This window comes from Canis lupus, chromosome 3, assembly GCF_048164855.1.
Source record: "Canis lupus baileyi chromosome 3, mCanLup2.hap1, whole genome shotgun sequence".
Taxonomy (NCBI): Eukaryota; Metazoa; Chordata; class Mammalia; order Carnivora; family Canidae; genus Canis; species Canis lupus.
In genome coordinates, this window is record NC_132840.1 from 7,132,880 (window position 1) to 7,149,185 (window position 16,306).

The 16,306-nt window shown below is 41.0% G+C and overlaps 1 protein-coding gene across 7 annotated transcripts in view; it reads left to right on the top strand.

The window, feature by feature from the left end:
* The window catches only part of CTCF (CCCTC-binding factor), a 55,429-nt gene that overhangs the window by 31,262 nt on the left and 7,861 nt on the right, over positions 1-16,306 (top strand). For all 7 annotated transcript variants that reach the window (XM_072815379.1, XM_072815411.1, XM_072815420.1 and 4 more), the window contains 6 exons: positions 3,992-4,125; positions 6,981-7,101; positions 7,800-7,949; positions 14,393-14,553; positions 15,068-15,250; positions 15,798-15,933. In XM_072815379.1, coding sequence (XP_072671480.1) covers positions 3,992-4,125; positions 6,981-7,101; positions 7,800-7,949; positions 14,393-14,553; positions 15,068-15,250; positions 15,798-15,933 — 885 coding nt within the window. The remainder of the gene's footprint in view (positions 1-3,991; positions 4,126-6,980; positions 7,102-7,799; positions 7,950-14,392; positions 14,554-15,067; positions 15,251-15,797; positions 15,934-16,306) is intronic.

Sequence of the window (16,306 nt, forward strand, 5' to 3'; positions counted from 1 at the left end):
GTAATTCATAATCTCAGAATGGACAGTTAAGGCATTATTCTAGCAATTCAGACACTCATTTGTGTTCCATACACACTTTAATATTTTGTATTAGTGTCATGCTGGCTGTGGTTAGGTCCCAGGAGTCACTAAAGTGGAGGTACTATGCACTGGAGTTCTCTTTAGGCTCCCTTCTGGTCTCTTTGCTCTTTTATATTGGCATTTGCCTGTGAGTGCTAATAGAAAGTTCTCTCCGGGGGATCCCTGGGTGGCACAGCGGTTTGGCGCCTGCCTTTGGCCCAGGGCGCGATCCTGGAGACCCGGGATCGAGTCCCACGTCGGGCTCCCGGTGCATGGAGCCTGCTTCTCCCTCTGCCTATGTCTCTGCCTCTCTCTCTCTCTATGTGACTATCATAAATAAATAAAATAAATTAAAAAAAAAAAAAAAAAGTTCTCTCGGGATCCCTGGGTGGCACAGTGATATGGCGCCTGCCTTTGGCCCAGGGCATGATCCTGGAGACCCGGAATCGAATCCCACATCGGGCTCCCGGTGCATGGAGCCTGCTTCTCCCTCTGCCTATGTCTCTGCCTCTCTCTCTGTGTGTGACTATCATTAAAAAAAAAAAAAAAAAAAAAAAAACCCTTTAGAGAGTTCTCTCACACAGTTCTTCATGATGAGTAGCTTTCCTGTATCCACATGTGCTGGTAGACTGCTGAGCATGATCGAGTTTGGCCTATAAGTGATATACTATGCATTAGTATATTCTTGGCTAATATGATCTGGTCACTTTTCATTATTTCCCTGCTTTCTACTCAGACACTTGATAATATATTTTATTCAGTAATTTGAAGACAGACACTGTGCAAGGGCATATGACTAGATAAAAACATTTGGACGCATAATAGGACTTCCTAAAATGGGAGTGCTTGATGTGGGCACTGTGTGTCATGGTCTAGTCCTCAACTTTGAAAATAAGAGTGTAATATGTCTGGTTGCCCAGAACTGATTCAGCAGGACTAATTCATACTAGTCAAACCCTCAAGGGTCAGATTCAATCAGAAAATCAGTTTATGGTGAGGACTGTACCTTTTTATTTTTCTGGATGCAGTTGTATTACACTGTAGGCAACACCCTTGCCTATATGAAGAAGATGTAGCAAGTGAAGGGTGACTTGGTAAGCATGGACCCTGAGCAGAGGGACATAAGCTCATGTGGTGCAACCCAATGAAAATCTCTATTGCACAACAGTGTGTGTTTCTTTCCTAATTGCCATGCTTATATGTCTACCAGTAGCAGGCCTCTTTCTGTCCCCTACATAGTACTAGGTAAACATTAGAAATTCTTGGTTTCCAGTTTAGTTTATCCTAACAGAAGTGGATCCTTGGTTTCCTTCTCATTAATTGTTTTACTTATCTGTCTGTGCTGCCAGACAATATTTTTCATAGACAAAAAACTCTTTCCTCCACTCCTGTATCCCCGGTGATACTAAAGAAGCAAACTGAGCAAATGAACTTACCTTGCAATTTCTTAATTACTGTCATACTTTAATCACACTTTGCTCTGAGGGTCTTCTCTATCTCAGAATCATTTCTGCAGATGGCTAGTCCCATTCATTACATTGTGACTGTTTCTAATTCCATTCACAGAGGTAGCCTGCCTTTGATTTTGGTGTTTGGGGCTACCTTGTTGTCACCCCTTACCCAAAGTGCACAATTATAGATGGTCCCTAGTTTTTGAGTAATAGGCTATGAAAACATCACTGTGCTCTGCTGTCAGCTTATCTCCTTATTGTCATTATTACCTGAGGACATTTTCAGTTGCTGTATTTAGAATATAAAGTGACTAGACGGGGTCCCTGGGTGGCGCAGCGGTTTAGCGCCTGCCTTTGGCCCAGGGCGCGATCCTGGAGACCCGGGATCGAATCGCACGTCGGGCTCCTGGTGCATGGAGCCTGCTTCTCCCTCTGCCTATGTCTCTGCCTCTCTCTCTCTCTGTGACTATCATAAATAAATAAAAATTAAAAATAATAAATAAATAAATAAATAAAGTGACTAGAGAGGATCCACTAATGTAATCAGTCAGTTATGTTGGGAGGCTACTATGTGAAGACATACTAAAAACAGTAAGATTTCTTCAGTAAAAGGAAAAAAAATTGTATATTATTAGCTTGTAAAAATGTTTATTTTTTATTTTTAAAAAATATTTATTTATTCATGACAGACAGAGAGAGAGAGAGAGAGAGGCAGAGACACAGGCAGAGGGAGAAGCAGGCTCCCAATGTGGGACTCGATCCCAGAACTCCAGGATCATGCCCCCGGCTGAAGGCGGCGCCAAACGCTGGGCCATCAGGGCTGCCCTGTAAAAATGTTTATTTTATGATTTGACATTCAGATCACAGAATATTAGACATGGATGTTTGAAAGTGATCTGTTGGGGCTCCTGGGTGGCTTGGTTGGTTGAGCGTCTGCCTTCAGCTCAGGTCATGATCCTGGGGCTTGGAATAGAGCCCCTCATCAGGCTCCTTGCTCAGACAGGAGCCTGCTTCTCCCTTTCCCTCTGCTCCTCCCTCCCACTGCTTGTGCTCTCTCAAATAAGTAAATAAAATCTTAAAAAAAAAAAAAAGTGATCTGTTTAGGCACGCCTGGCTGACTGAACTGGGTAGAGCATGTGACTCTTGATCTTGGGGTTATGAGTTCAAGCCCCATGGTGGGTGTAAAGATTACTTTTCTTTACAAAGAAGTGATCTGTTGGGGCACCCGGTGGCTCAGTTATCTTTAAGTCATATAAAAGGCAGTACTACTTTGTAAAGCCTTTGATAAGTTTCTTAAAATTATCAAAATAAATTTATATAGAAAATAAGCTATTGTATTTGGTTTTGGGGGGTTTTCTGGTTTGAGTTTTCTTAAAAAATTGTCAGAATAAGGACAGCCCAATGACCCTATATGTACAGTCATAATTTTTTTTTATTGGAGTTTGCCAACATATAGCATAACACCCATTGCTCATCCCACCAAGTGTCCCCCTCAGTGCTCATCACCCATGTACAGTCATAATATAGTAAGAGTTGATGTGCAAAAGAATCTTGGGTCAAATAACTATTAATTATGTGATTTGTACTTGACAAAACACTAAGGCTTAAGAGATGACTTTTTTTTTTTTAGATTTATTTATTTGAGAGAAAGCATGTATAGGTCGGTAGTGAGGGAGGGGCAGAGGGAGAACATCTCAAGCAGACTCCTCACTAAGCATGGAACCCAGTGCCAGGGGTCCATTTCACGACCGTGAGATCACGATTGGAGCTGAAATCCAGAGTCAGCCGTTCAGCCTTCTGAGCCACCCAGGTAGCCCAAGGTGTTCTATATTTTTTTATCAAGAGTTGAAACAGACTGGTGTTTCTCTTAACTTTGATACATAGTGATCAGAATTCATAAACTAGGGATAAAAAGGATTTTGTATTCTGGCTAGCACATGAAATCACAAGTATAGGTATTATGGTCCATGAGAGGGAAGTCTTTCACTATCACCACAAGGGTGTCTGGCCTTGATTATTGATTGATTATACAGTTTTTTGTTATTTATTTATTGATTCGTTCATTCATTCATGAGAGAGAGAGAGGCAGAGACACAGGCAGAGGGAGAAGCAGGTGCCATGCAGGGAGCCCAAAGTGGGACTTGATCCTGGGACTCCAGGATCACACGTGGGCCAAAGGCAGGCGCTAAACCACTAAGCCACTCAGGCGTCCCAGAAAGTGGGGGGATTTTGTATTCAAAAGCATACTCAGATGGGTAATTAAGAGAAATTAAATCTTTAACATGTGTTTTCAGTGTTCCAGGGTCAGTATTAGAAAGTTAGCCAGGCCCTGCTATAGCTTTTAGAGTTACTCTCAGGCTAGTGGTACAAGGTTGTTGAGATGACCAGGGTTCAATGTCATACTGCAGTTCTTGTCAAATGTTGAACTGTCATTAACTGTGCCCTTGATCTTGTTTTCTTGTTATAACACCTTTCTCTAGGTACTCGTCCTCACAAGTGCCCAGATTGTGACATGGCCTTTGTGACTAGTGGAGAATTGGTGCGGCATCGTCGTTATAAACACACCCATGAGAAGCCATTTAAGTGTTCCATGTGCGATTACGCCAGCGTAGAAGTGAGTGTTCGGCTCCTAGTTGGTCCCTTTCTTAAGACTGTGATTCCAGGATAAGGATAAAAACGACCTAAACTGACTTCAGATGAGATAGAAAGTCTTACAGGATTATTAACATACCCGCTCCCCTTCCCAGCCACAAAAAGTAATAAAACTGTAATGAGTGTGAAAGATTTACCCTTTTTAAAAAAAAAAAAAAAATTATTTATTTATTTATGATAGGCATAGATTCAGGAGGGAGGGAGAAGCAGGCTCCATGCCGGGAGCCTGACACGGGACCCGATCCCGGGACTCCAGGATCGCGCCCTGGGCCAAAGGCAGGCGCCAAACCGCTGAGCCACCCAGGGATCCCCCAGATTTACCCATTTTTTATAAAGCACTAGTTCCACATATTTATTACAGGTAAGTTCTTTGAAACATCAAAGAGATAACTATACTAGTGGAGGGCATTTAAAAATGGGAAATATGAGGGAAAATTTTTTAAAATTTAAATAAATAAATAAAAATGGAAAATATGAGGACACCTGGGTGGTTCAATCGGTCAGGTGCCCAGCTATTGATATCACCTCAGGTTTTGGTCTCGTGGTTGTGAATTTAGGCCCCGCGTTGGGCTGCACACTGGATGTGGAGCCTACTTTAAAAAAAAAAAGGAAAATGTTATCTCCTTTACTATTTGAAGCTACACTGTGAACAAAACTGGATAAGAATGCTGCCAAAAAGAAAAGTATGTATTATTCTCACAGAAAACAAAAACTACTAAATCAAATTATTCGCCAAATTTAGTAATACATTTTAAAAATAAATGATTACTGGGACACCTAGGTGGCTCAGTGGTTTGGCGTCTGCGTTCGGCTCAGGGCATGATCCCAGGATCCAGGATCAAGTCCCATATCGAGCTCCTTGCAGGAAGCTTGCTTATCCCTCTGCCCCCCCCCCCCCCCCCGTGTCTCTCATGAATAAATAAGTAAAATCTTTATTAAAAAAAAGCGATTACTAAATAAACTATATCTAAAAGCAAGGAGAATTGAACATTAGGAAATTACTGGTGTGAGACGCCTGGGTGGCTCAGTGGTTGAGCGTCAGCCTTTGGCTCAGGGCGTGGTCCCAGAGTCCTGGGATCGGGTCCCAGAGCCCTGGGATCGAGTCCCACATCAGGCTCCCTGCGAGGAGCCTGCTTCTCCCTCTGCCTGTGTCTCTGCCTCTCTCTCAATGTCTCATGAATAAGTAAATAAATTAAAAAAAAAAAAAAAAAAAGGAAATTACTGGTGCGTGCCACATTGAGTGGAACTATAAAATTCAATATTCATTACTATTTAAAGTCCTAGAAAATTAGCAGTAGAAGAAAATGGCTTTACTATAAGGAGTATATACCAGAAACTTGTAGTCAGTCCATCCCAGTTAACTGAAACATTGGAAGTATTCTCATTAAAATTTGGAACAAGACCACCCGCCTATCTGGCTCAGTTGGAAGAGCATCCAACTCTTGATCTCGGAGTTGTGAGCCCCCAAGCTTCATGTTGGGTGTAGAAATTACTTAAAAGTAAATAATAAAAACTTGAAACGAGATATCTGTTCTTTTTTTAAAAGATATTTATTTATTTATTCATTCATTCATTTAAGGAGAGACACAGGCAGAGGGAGAAGCAGGCTCCATGCAGGAAGACCAATGTGGGACTTGATCCCAGGACCCCAGGATCATGCCATGAGCCAAAAGCAGATGCTCAACTGCTGAGCTACCCAGGCATCCTGATACCTGTTCTTATTACTGTTTCAGCATCAACATTGTATTGGAAATCTTAGCTAAATAAATATGAATTATAAGTGATAAAACAAAACTTAGTTATTATAGCCATATTTGCTTACACAAAAAAATCCAAGAATATCAGCTGAAAAACTTAGAGCAATAAGAGTCCATTTGAGTGACCACATACAAGAAAAATACACAGAGCCCAGTAACTTACCTTAATATGATTGATAGCAGAAAATAGGTTCACATTCTAATAGAAATAAAATTATTTAGGGGTAAGCTGAACAACACAAAAACATCTGATACTGGGGCACCTGGGTGGCTCAGTGGTTGAGTGTCTGCCTTTGGCTCAGGTTGTGGTCCCTGGGTCCTTGGATCGAGTTCCACTTCGGGCTTCCTTTGGGGAGCCTGCTTCTCCCTCTGCCTGTGTCTCTGCCTGTGTCTCTGTGTCTCTCATGAATAAATAAAATCTTTTTAAAAAGTTTAAAAACATCTGATACATATCTGGAAGGAAATTGATCTGTAAATAAGCATAAACTACTATGGAAAATTTCAAACCTATACAAAAGCAGAAAACAGGGCAGCCTCGTTGGCTCAGCAGTTTAGTGCTACCTTCAGCCCCTAGGGCATGATCCTAGGTCTCCGGGATCGAGTCCCACGTCGGGGTCCCCGCATGGAGCCTGCTTCTCCCTCTGCCTGTGTCTCTGCCTCTCTCTCTCTCTCTCTCTCTCATGAATAAATAAGTAAAATCTTTAAAATAAAAATAAAACAGCTGATTTAAAATGTTTAAAAAAGAAAACCTACAGATATAGAATAAGATAATATACTTCTATAAATCTGTCACTCAGTTTCAGTAGTTACTAATAACCAATCTTGAGTCCTATGCCCTATCATTTACTTAGCTTCTTTGGATTATAAGGATTAGAAAGCAAAGATTATAAATAATGAGGAAGAAATACCGTTATTTTAGACTTCGTATTCTAAACTTCAGTGCCCAAAACTAAGCCTTTGTGCCTGACCCACAGCATTCACATTACAGGCAGTGTTAATGGAAGTAAGAAGTCTGATTACTTAAAAAAAAAAAAAAAGTCTGATTACTTTCATGTTTCAGGTCAGCAAATTAAAACGTCATATCCGTTCTCATACTGGAGAGCGTCCGTTCCAGTGCAGCTTGTGCAGTTACGCCAGCAGGGACACATACAAGCTGAAAAGGCACATGAGAACCCATTCAGGTAGGACGTCTTCCCTCCGTGTACTAATGAGCTGCTTTTCAGTGGATCCCATGGGACCTTGTGAACCACCTCACACCCCTATTGCTTACCTGAATGGAAGCTGGCATAAAAGTAGTAGAATTGACAGATGCTTTTCTGGTATACCTTCTGAATTCATTGTTCTGAATATACATTGAAGAATGGAAGGTTTCAGCATTGGAAGTCTGGGTAGATTACCTAACCCAGCTCTTTGAGTTTCCCCCATACTGTCTTTCCCTAAAAAAAAAAAAAAAAAAAAAAAAAAAAAAACAGGGGTACCTGGCAGGTTCAGTTGGTAGAGTGTGCAACTCTGGATCTTCAGGTCATGAGTTCAAGCCCCGTGTTGGATGTAAAGATAACTTAAAAAAGAAAAACTTGTTGGTCCTCTTGTCACCCAAAGGCATGCCTTGTAGGACCAGCTCGCTCTCTCATGAATGACTCTGGTGGAGCTAGCAGAGCAGAGCTAGAAGCTGCAGTTTAGGACTTGATTGCCATCTTGTGAGAACAGTTGCGAGCCATGCAACAGGCCTGAGATTTGGTCTAGCTGGTAACACTTGAGGATTGTTTGTAGCTTAGCTTTTCTGCCACCTGACTACACCTGAATTACCACTTGAATTACCCTCCAATTAAATGACAGTACTCATTTCATCTAATTTGTTCATTCTATATTTCCTTTTAAGGGGAAAAACCTTATGAATGTTATATTTGTCATGCTCGGTTTACCCAAAGTGGTACCATGAAGATGCACATTTTACAGAAGCACACAGAAAATGTGGCCAAATTTCACTGTCCCCACTGTGACACTGTCATAGCCCGAAAAAGTGATTTGGGTAAGTAAAATAACTAGTGGCAAATGAAAAAATATTTTTGAGGATTTGTGAAAATAGGAAGATCATAAATAACTTCCTTTTCTGAATTGTATATGTGAATGGCCTGCAACTTAACAACAGCCATCATTTAACAACTGTTTTTGTCTTTTTTCTCTAACTGCAATCAGACTACAAGATTCTTTCCTAAATATATCTCATTTATAAATTAATGGGAGCTGTAATGAGAGGAAATGTTAAACCTTTAATTAGTAGCCCTTACCGGTAACGTTCAAATCTCCAAATAGGGAAGTGACATAGTATGATTCAAACTAGGGTCTGTCCATTTCAGTTTTTCTCAGAACACTTGTACTTTCTTTAAGTAATTAGACTGTTTTATTGATTGAATGATAACTATATTTCTGTGCATAATTAAACTACAGCTTATACAGAGGCTGAATTTATCAGTAGAAATTGTAGTTGGGGGACACCTGGGTGGCCCAGCGGTTTAGTGCCTGCCTTCGGCCCAGGGTGTGATCCTGGAGTTCCAGGATTGAGTCCCACATTGGGCTCCCTGCATGGAGCCTGCTTCTCCCTCTGCCTGTGTCTCTGCCTTTCTCTCTCTGACTAAATAAATAAAATCTTTAAAAAAAGAGAAATTGTAGTCAGGTCATACATACTTAAAGGTATGGTCACCTGGATGTCTGCCTTTATTTTTCCTGTTTAAAAGAGATAAAAATATTGCCCTGGTCTTTTTTCTTTTCCTTTTCCTTTTCCTTTTCCTTTTCCTTTTCCTTTCCTTTTTTCTTTTCTTTTCTTTTCTTTTCTTTTCTTTTCTCTTCTCTTCTCTTCTCTTCTCTTCTCTTCTCTTCTCTTCTCTTTTCTTTTCTTTTTCTTTTCTTTTTTGCCCCAGTCTTTAACCAAAATGCATTGCTCCTTGAATATTATTATTATAAACATTTTTATGTTTAGCTAAATTGCTGTACGTTACAACATGTCTTTTATTATTTTGTTTTACTTTCTTAACTCATTTGATGTTCACGGCAACCATATAAAGTCACCAATGCATATTATTTTAGCTTTATAGGCGATGAACTTGAGTCACCTGACAGATGGTTTTGTTTTGTTTTTTAAGATAATCTTCATGAAAGACAGGCAGAGACATAGGCAAAGGGAGAAATAGGCTCCCCATGGGGAGCCTGATGCGGAACTTGATCCCAGGACCCCAGGATCGCGACCTGAGAAAGGCAGACCACTGAGCTACCCAGGTGCCCCCTCGACAGATGTCTTGACCAGAGCTACACAACATAGCTTATAATGTCAAAGCTGGGCTTGAGTCCTCTCAAGAGCCTCGAGCCATTTCTTACACTGAGGAACATAAAAGTATCTGGGTCATAACAGGAGCATACTGAGCTACAGCATAAACATGGCCTATATTTCCTGTAGCATCGGTTTTACTCAAAATATTTTGAGTGAACTTATGCAATTTAGGTGATGTCTTAAAACATTTTTATATTAATATAACCATATTGAGCAAAATGCAGGCTAGCATGCATTTTTTTGTAAGGTATAAGTGTTTTTATTTCTCTTTAACATCTAATACACGTTTAAGGTGAAACCATGAGTTGGAAGCAGAGGACTTTGGGCTCCACGTAAGACCCACGGGTCACTTGTTCATCCTGTGCTGTTAAGAGGACTTTTTTTTTTTTTAATTTTTATTTATTTATGATAGTCACACAGAGAGAGAGAGAGAGAGAGGCAGAGACACAGGCAGAGGGAGAAGCAGGCTCCATGCACCGGGAGCCTGACGTGGGATTCGATCCCGGGTCTCCAGGATCGCGCCCTGGGCCAAAGGCAGGCGCCAAACCGCTGCGCCACCCAGGGATCCCAAGAGGACTTTGTTACAAGGATTTAAGAGGGGGATGCCTGAGTGGCTCAGTAGTTGAGCATCTGCCTTTGGCTCAGGTCGTGATCCCAGGATCCTGTAATCAAGTCCTGAATCAGACTCTCCACAGCTTGCTTCTCCCTCTCTCTGCCTGTCTCTGCGTCTCTCTCTTTGTCTCTCATGAATAAATACATAAAAATCTTAAAAACAAACAAACAAGATTTAAGAGTCAGTGTCCTCTGATAATTGAATGAGTTTTACTATTATTATGGTACAGAAACTAAATTAATATCTCATGGCAGGGATCCTGGGTGGCACAGCGGTTTGGCGCCTGCCTTTGGCCTGGGGCGCGATCCTGGAGACCCGGGATCGAATCCCATGTCGGGCTCCCTGCATGGAGCCTGCTTCTCCCTCTGCCTGTGTCTCTGCCTCTCTGTCTCTCTCTGTGTGGCTATCATGAATAAATAAATAAAATCTTTAAAAAAAAAAAATCTCATGGCAGGGTCACCTGAATGGCTCAGTGGTTGAGTGGCTGTCTTTGGCTTAGGTCATGATCCTAGGGGCCTGAGATTGAGTTCTGCATCAGGCTCCCTGTGGGGACTATGCCTCTGCCTCTGTCTCTCATTCTTTCTCTGTCTCTCATGAATAAATAAATCTTTTAAAAATAATAATAATAGTAATATCTCATGGCAGTGTGTATAAGCTATTAGGCCACTGTCTGGATTATCCAAATTTTAAAAATTATTCACTTTTATTATGCAAATATCTTGGATTATGCAAATAACTACTTGCATGATACCCCTTAGGTCCTACATAATAAGGAACATTACCTCCCAAAACCAATCCCAAAGAAGTTTGTGTTCCTTCTTTAAAGCAGGCCTGATTGCACACTAATTATATACTTAAAATTTATCACTTTGTGACACAGGAAAGCATGGACTTTGGAGACTGACCTACTAGAGTCAAGATTTACCTCCAAATACTGCTTTTTTTCCCCCACCTGATATATAGGAAAAATAATTACCCAATTGTTACAAGTATTTCATAAGCACTTTTATTTTTTTTTTTTTTTTTTTTTTTTTTTTTTTTTTAATTTTTATTTATTTATGATAGTCACACAGAGAGAGAGAGAGAGGCAGAGACACAGGCAGAGGGAGAAGCAGGCTCCATGCACCGGGAGCCTGATGTGGGATTCGATCCCGGGTCTCCAGGATCGCGCCCTGGGCCAAAGGCAGGCGCCAAACCGCTGCGCCACCCAGGGATCCCTCATAAGCACTTTTAGACTGATAGGCCTATCTCAGGACTAGAAGGGGAAGTTGAAACCTAAAAATTATTTGAAATAATATATGCATGTATAAAAGGCTTTCATATAATGCTGCACATGTGTAGAGAGTAAGAAAGAAAAGCCTTCCTTCATTTCCATTCCCCAGAATTGGTCCTCTTTAAGTCTGTTTTGATATCACTCTGAGTGAAGCAGATCGGTAGCTGCATAAGTTCATGATCCCACATGCAGCTAAGCTTTCATTGTTCTTGGGCAGTCCAGCTATTTGTCTTTGTCAGGTATGTTCCCATTTTTTTCAGTGAGTTCAGTCATTCATTCATTCTACAAATGTTTGGGTGCCTGCTATGTGGGAGACACCATGCAATGATTCAAAGTTGGGTGAATCACCTGAACTTTGTTTAAGCCTCTAATCCTTCCTCCCCCTTTCCTTCCACCTCCCTGGTCTCAGTAAGTGACCTCTTTTCCTATTTCATAAAAAAAGTAAAGGCAACAGATTGGAACACCTAAATTCCTGTTATCAAACCTACAAACCGGTCTGCATTCATCTTCTCTTTGCCCATTTGCTACAAGAAAGTTGACATTACTCCTATTTGTGCCTTGATCCTACTCTCTTGCCTTTGCAGCATTTATATTGTCATGTACTGCCTCCTTAACTCTTTATGCTTTCTTTCCTAGATCTTTCTCCTCAACTCTAAACATGCTTTTATTTCTCCTGTCTTAAAGAAAAAATCTTCCCTGTCTAGGTTTGACTGTTTTTTTCTTTAAGTCTCTAATTTTTCCTGTTAAAACATAATCTGGAAACCTGGAAATATTTTTTTTAAGGTTTTCTAAATTATTCATAACAGACACAGAGAGGTGGAGACACAGGCAGAGGGAGAAGCAGGCTCCCAATAGGGAGCCTGATGTGGGACTCGATCATGGGACTCCGAGATCATGCCCTAAGCTGAAGACAGATGCTCAACCCCTGAGCCACCCAGACATCCCAACTTGAAAATTTTTGTACATAGAAACTTTTATTGCTATTTTTAAAATTTAATTAAATTTTTTTTGCTAACACTTAAAATCTAAAAAAAAAAAAAAAAAACTTAAAATCTAGCATCTTAGCGAGTTTCTAATGTGTAACACAGTATTATAAACTATGGGAATTAGCGGCGCCTGGCTGGCTCTGTTGGTAGAGCGTGTGACACTTGATCTCAGGTTTGTGAGTTCGAGCCCCATGTTGGGCATAGAGATTACTTAAAAATGAACTTTTTTTTTAAAAAGATTTTATTTATTTATTCATGAGAGACACAGAGAGAGGCAGAGACACAGGCAAAGTTAGAGAAGCAGGCTCTCCACAGGGAGCCTGATGTGGGACTCGATCTCCAAACCAGGATCACACCCTGAGCCAAAGGCAGATGCTCAATGGCTGAGCCACCTAGGCATCCCTCCACCCTTTTTTTTTTTTTTTTTTTTTTTAATATTTTAAAAAATAGGGGATGCTTGGGTGGCTCAGCGGCTGAATGCCTGCCTTTAGCTCAAGGCGTGATCCTGGAGTCCCGGAATCAAGTGCCACATCAGGCTTCCTGCATGGAGCCTGCCTCTCCTTCTGCCTATGTCTCTGCCTCTCTCTCTCTGCGTCTCTCATAAATAAATAAAAGATTTTTAAAAAGGATTTTAGAAAATAAACTAGGAGAATTATGGTATACAGTAGATCTCTAGGACTTACTCATCTTTAGCTCGCTTATTATTTTATTATTTTACTTTATTTTATTTTATGTTATGTTATGTTACGTTATGTTATGTTACTTGGGTGTTTAGGTTTGACTTTTTATGAGGATTGGCAGGTAAGGAGATAAGAGTTCTATCTTTCACAGTTCTCCTTCCTCAGTTTCTGATTGTCTTCCCATCTAGCTTACACCCCATTCTGTACAGTGACATTTCCTAAGATCACTAAATACCACATTGCTTAATGCGGGAAACATTCCATTTACCATCTTTCTTGATCTCTGTAGAGTGTTCTTTATAGCAAGCTGTGCCATCCTCCTTGAAACACTTTCTTCCCTTGGTTTCCATGGCACTATATCCTGTTGGCTTTCTTCTCTGACTCTTCTTTCTCCGCCTTTTCTTGTTTCTTGTTTTGAACCTTTTTCCTCCCATTGGCCTTACCTCTTAGTTTTCCTAAAGCATGACCCATACTCTTTCTTGATCTTAGTGATTTCATCAGTTCCTATCGTCTAATTTAAATCCTAGTAACTATAGTTTGTTTGGTTTTTTTTCTTTGTAACTACAGTTTCTATTCTAAATTTTTCCTTTGAGCTAGGCTTATCTAGCCCTTGCCATCCTTATCCTCACTTTGATATCATTGGCTTTTCATATTTAACATGTTCAAGAGGGTCTAAGACCCACATGTTCCCTTTCCCCAAAAACAGAGGACATTAGTCCTTTTCCACTGTTTGTTGTCTCAGCAAATGGCCCCAACTGCCTACTTGGTTTTGACTTTCAAACCCCAAAACCTGGAGGTTGTCTCTGACACTCACCTTTTTTCTTGATCTGAATTCAGTGAATAAATCGTATTGATGCTACTTTCTGGGTTTCTTATCAGTTCTCCCTGCTTCTTCCAAGCCACCATCTTCTCTCACCTGTCCTGATTCCATATCTTAACCAGTCTTTCCACTTCTATTGTTTTTTTTTTCATCTTTTTTTTTTTTTTTAAGATTGTATTTATTCATGAGAGACACAGAGAGAGAGAGACCGAGGCACAGGCAGAGGGAGAAGCAGGCTCCATGTAGGGAGCCCGACGTGGGACTCGATCCCGGGTCTCCAGGATCATGCCCTGGGCTGAAGGCAGTGCTAAACTGCTGAGCCACTGGGCTGCCCTCGTCTTTTATTTTTATTTATTTAAATTTTTGCCAACATATAACACCCAGTGCTCATCACTTCACGTGTGCTACTTTTCTGCCCTCTTTTTCACCTTTTAATTCACTTTCAGGACAGCACCCAGAGTAATTATTTTAAGAAGCAGAGAAGAATGAATTATTAACTTGTTTAAATGCTCGTTTGTGGGCAGCCCAGGTGGCTCAAGCGGTTTAGCACTGCCTTCAGCCCAGGGCCTGATACTGGAAACTTGGGATCAAATCCCACATCAGTCTCCCTGCATGAAGCCTGTTTCTCCCTCTGCCTGTGTCTCTGCCTCTCTCTCTCTCTCTCTCTCTCTCTCTCTGTGTTCTCATGGATAAACGAAATTTTTAATTAATTAATTAATTAATTGATGCTTGTTTGTGTTTTCACAAGTTAAACTGGGCTTTGTTTTGCTTTCAGGTGTCCACTTGAGAAAGCAGCATTCCTATATTGAGCAAGGCAAGAAATGTCGATACTGCGATGCTGTGTTTCATGAGCGCTATGCCCTCATCCAGCATCAGAAGTCACACAAGAATGAGAAGCGCTTTAAGTGTGACCAGTGTGATTATGCTTGCAGACAGGTAGAGACCTTCATAGTTTGAAAGCAGTTGACTCCCCATCAGTGTTAGATTTTTATCAGAGGGTTTTTAGATTCCTTATACGCTATTTTTAAAGATGGTATTTTCAAACTGATTTATGAGGAATGTCACCAAAGGTCTTACTTCTTGATTTTATCACTTCAGTCTCCAGCTGATGTTTTATTCAGTTATAACCTATCTCCCTCTCAGGCAAACTATTGGCTGCTTTCTCAGAACTGGGAAATTAAGTCCAGGGCCTGAGGGAAGGGAAGAATGTGGTACTGGAGCCTGGCGGGTGATCTAGACAAGCAGCCAATAGGAGGGAGCATATCTGTCCTGGGATTTAAGGAAGCAGTTTTGCACCCCAATAAAAAACTTTAATCTCTGAACAGCAGTTTTAAGCCTAAATCCTTCAGAGAAAGGCCTGTCAATGTCAACCACATGTATGCAAATGGTGGCTGTTGTAGCAGCCCTATGACAGACTCTGAGGCCTCTTCCTTCACCCACTGTCTTTAAGGAGAGGCACATGATCATGCATAAACGTACACACACCGGGGAGAAGCCTTATGCCTGCAGCCACTGCGACAAGACCTTCCGCCAGAAACAGCTCCTCGACATGCACTTCAAACGCTATCATGACCCCAACTTTGTCCCTGCGGCCTTTGTCTGTTCTAAGTGTGGAAAAACATTTACACGCCGGGTAAGAGTCAGAACTTTACTTCCCTTATCGTGGTTCTTAGTAGCATGTTCTTGATCTTCCACTGCAAAGCAGGCCAGTTGGTTATAAGCACAGAGATGCCGTATCATTTGGAAACGGCCTCTTATACTCACTTGAAGGTTTTCTATATGTGTGTGAACCCTTCTGCTGAAGGGGGACTCAGTATCTGTGAATAGGTCTGTCTTGGATCTTCCCTTGGGCCAATGTTAGGTCTGCACAGGACAGGGAGCTGGTCTCGGTCTCCTGTGTTCCTCCTGCCTGCAGAGAGGACCCACCCTCCTCTTTGGAGGGCCTCTTTTTTTTCCTCCCTCTCTCCCTCCCTTCCTTCTCTTTCCCCTTCCAGATGGAGACCATTTCCCTTGAATGAGGAAGGCTTGTTCAGGATATGCTTATTAGCACATACTGGAACATTCAGACCTAATATGAATACCCCAAATTTTTATTTTATTAAAATAAAATAAGAGAACTTCTAACTTCTGAAACCAGCTTTTTTTGGTAACATAAGTGAAGATTTTGTTTCTTTCGTTAGAATACCATGGCAAGACATGCTGACAATTGCGCTGGTCCAGATGGCGTAGAAGGGGAAAATGGTGGGGAGACAAAGAAGAGTAAACGTGGCAGAAAAAGAAAGATGCGTTCCAAAAAAGAAGACTCCTCTGACAGTGGTGAGTAACTTATTTCTTGATTTAGTTACCCGTGGTAGATTTTGGTGCCCAGTCGCCAGTACATTGATGTATGCATATACTGGGATAGAGAGGTCATTACTCTTACTTCCTTTATATATACCCTCTAGTCTTTCTAATACCAGTTACATATTTACAGCAGCAGCTAGTTTGTTTCTGGGGCAAGTTTTTTTCCTCCTGGTGTTCCATTGCTTGATAGTATCTTCTATGTTATATGTTCACTTACAGCCAAAGCAAAAGTAGTATCTCAACTCATTTATCTCAGATTAGTGATATTCTAAGGCCAGCAGAGCTTCTTTTCTATGTTCATAACTTTTACATTTAGGAAGCTGGTCTAGATTTGAGCAATGAATTT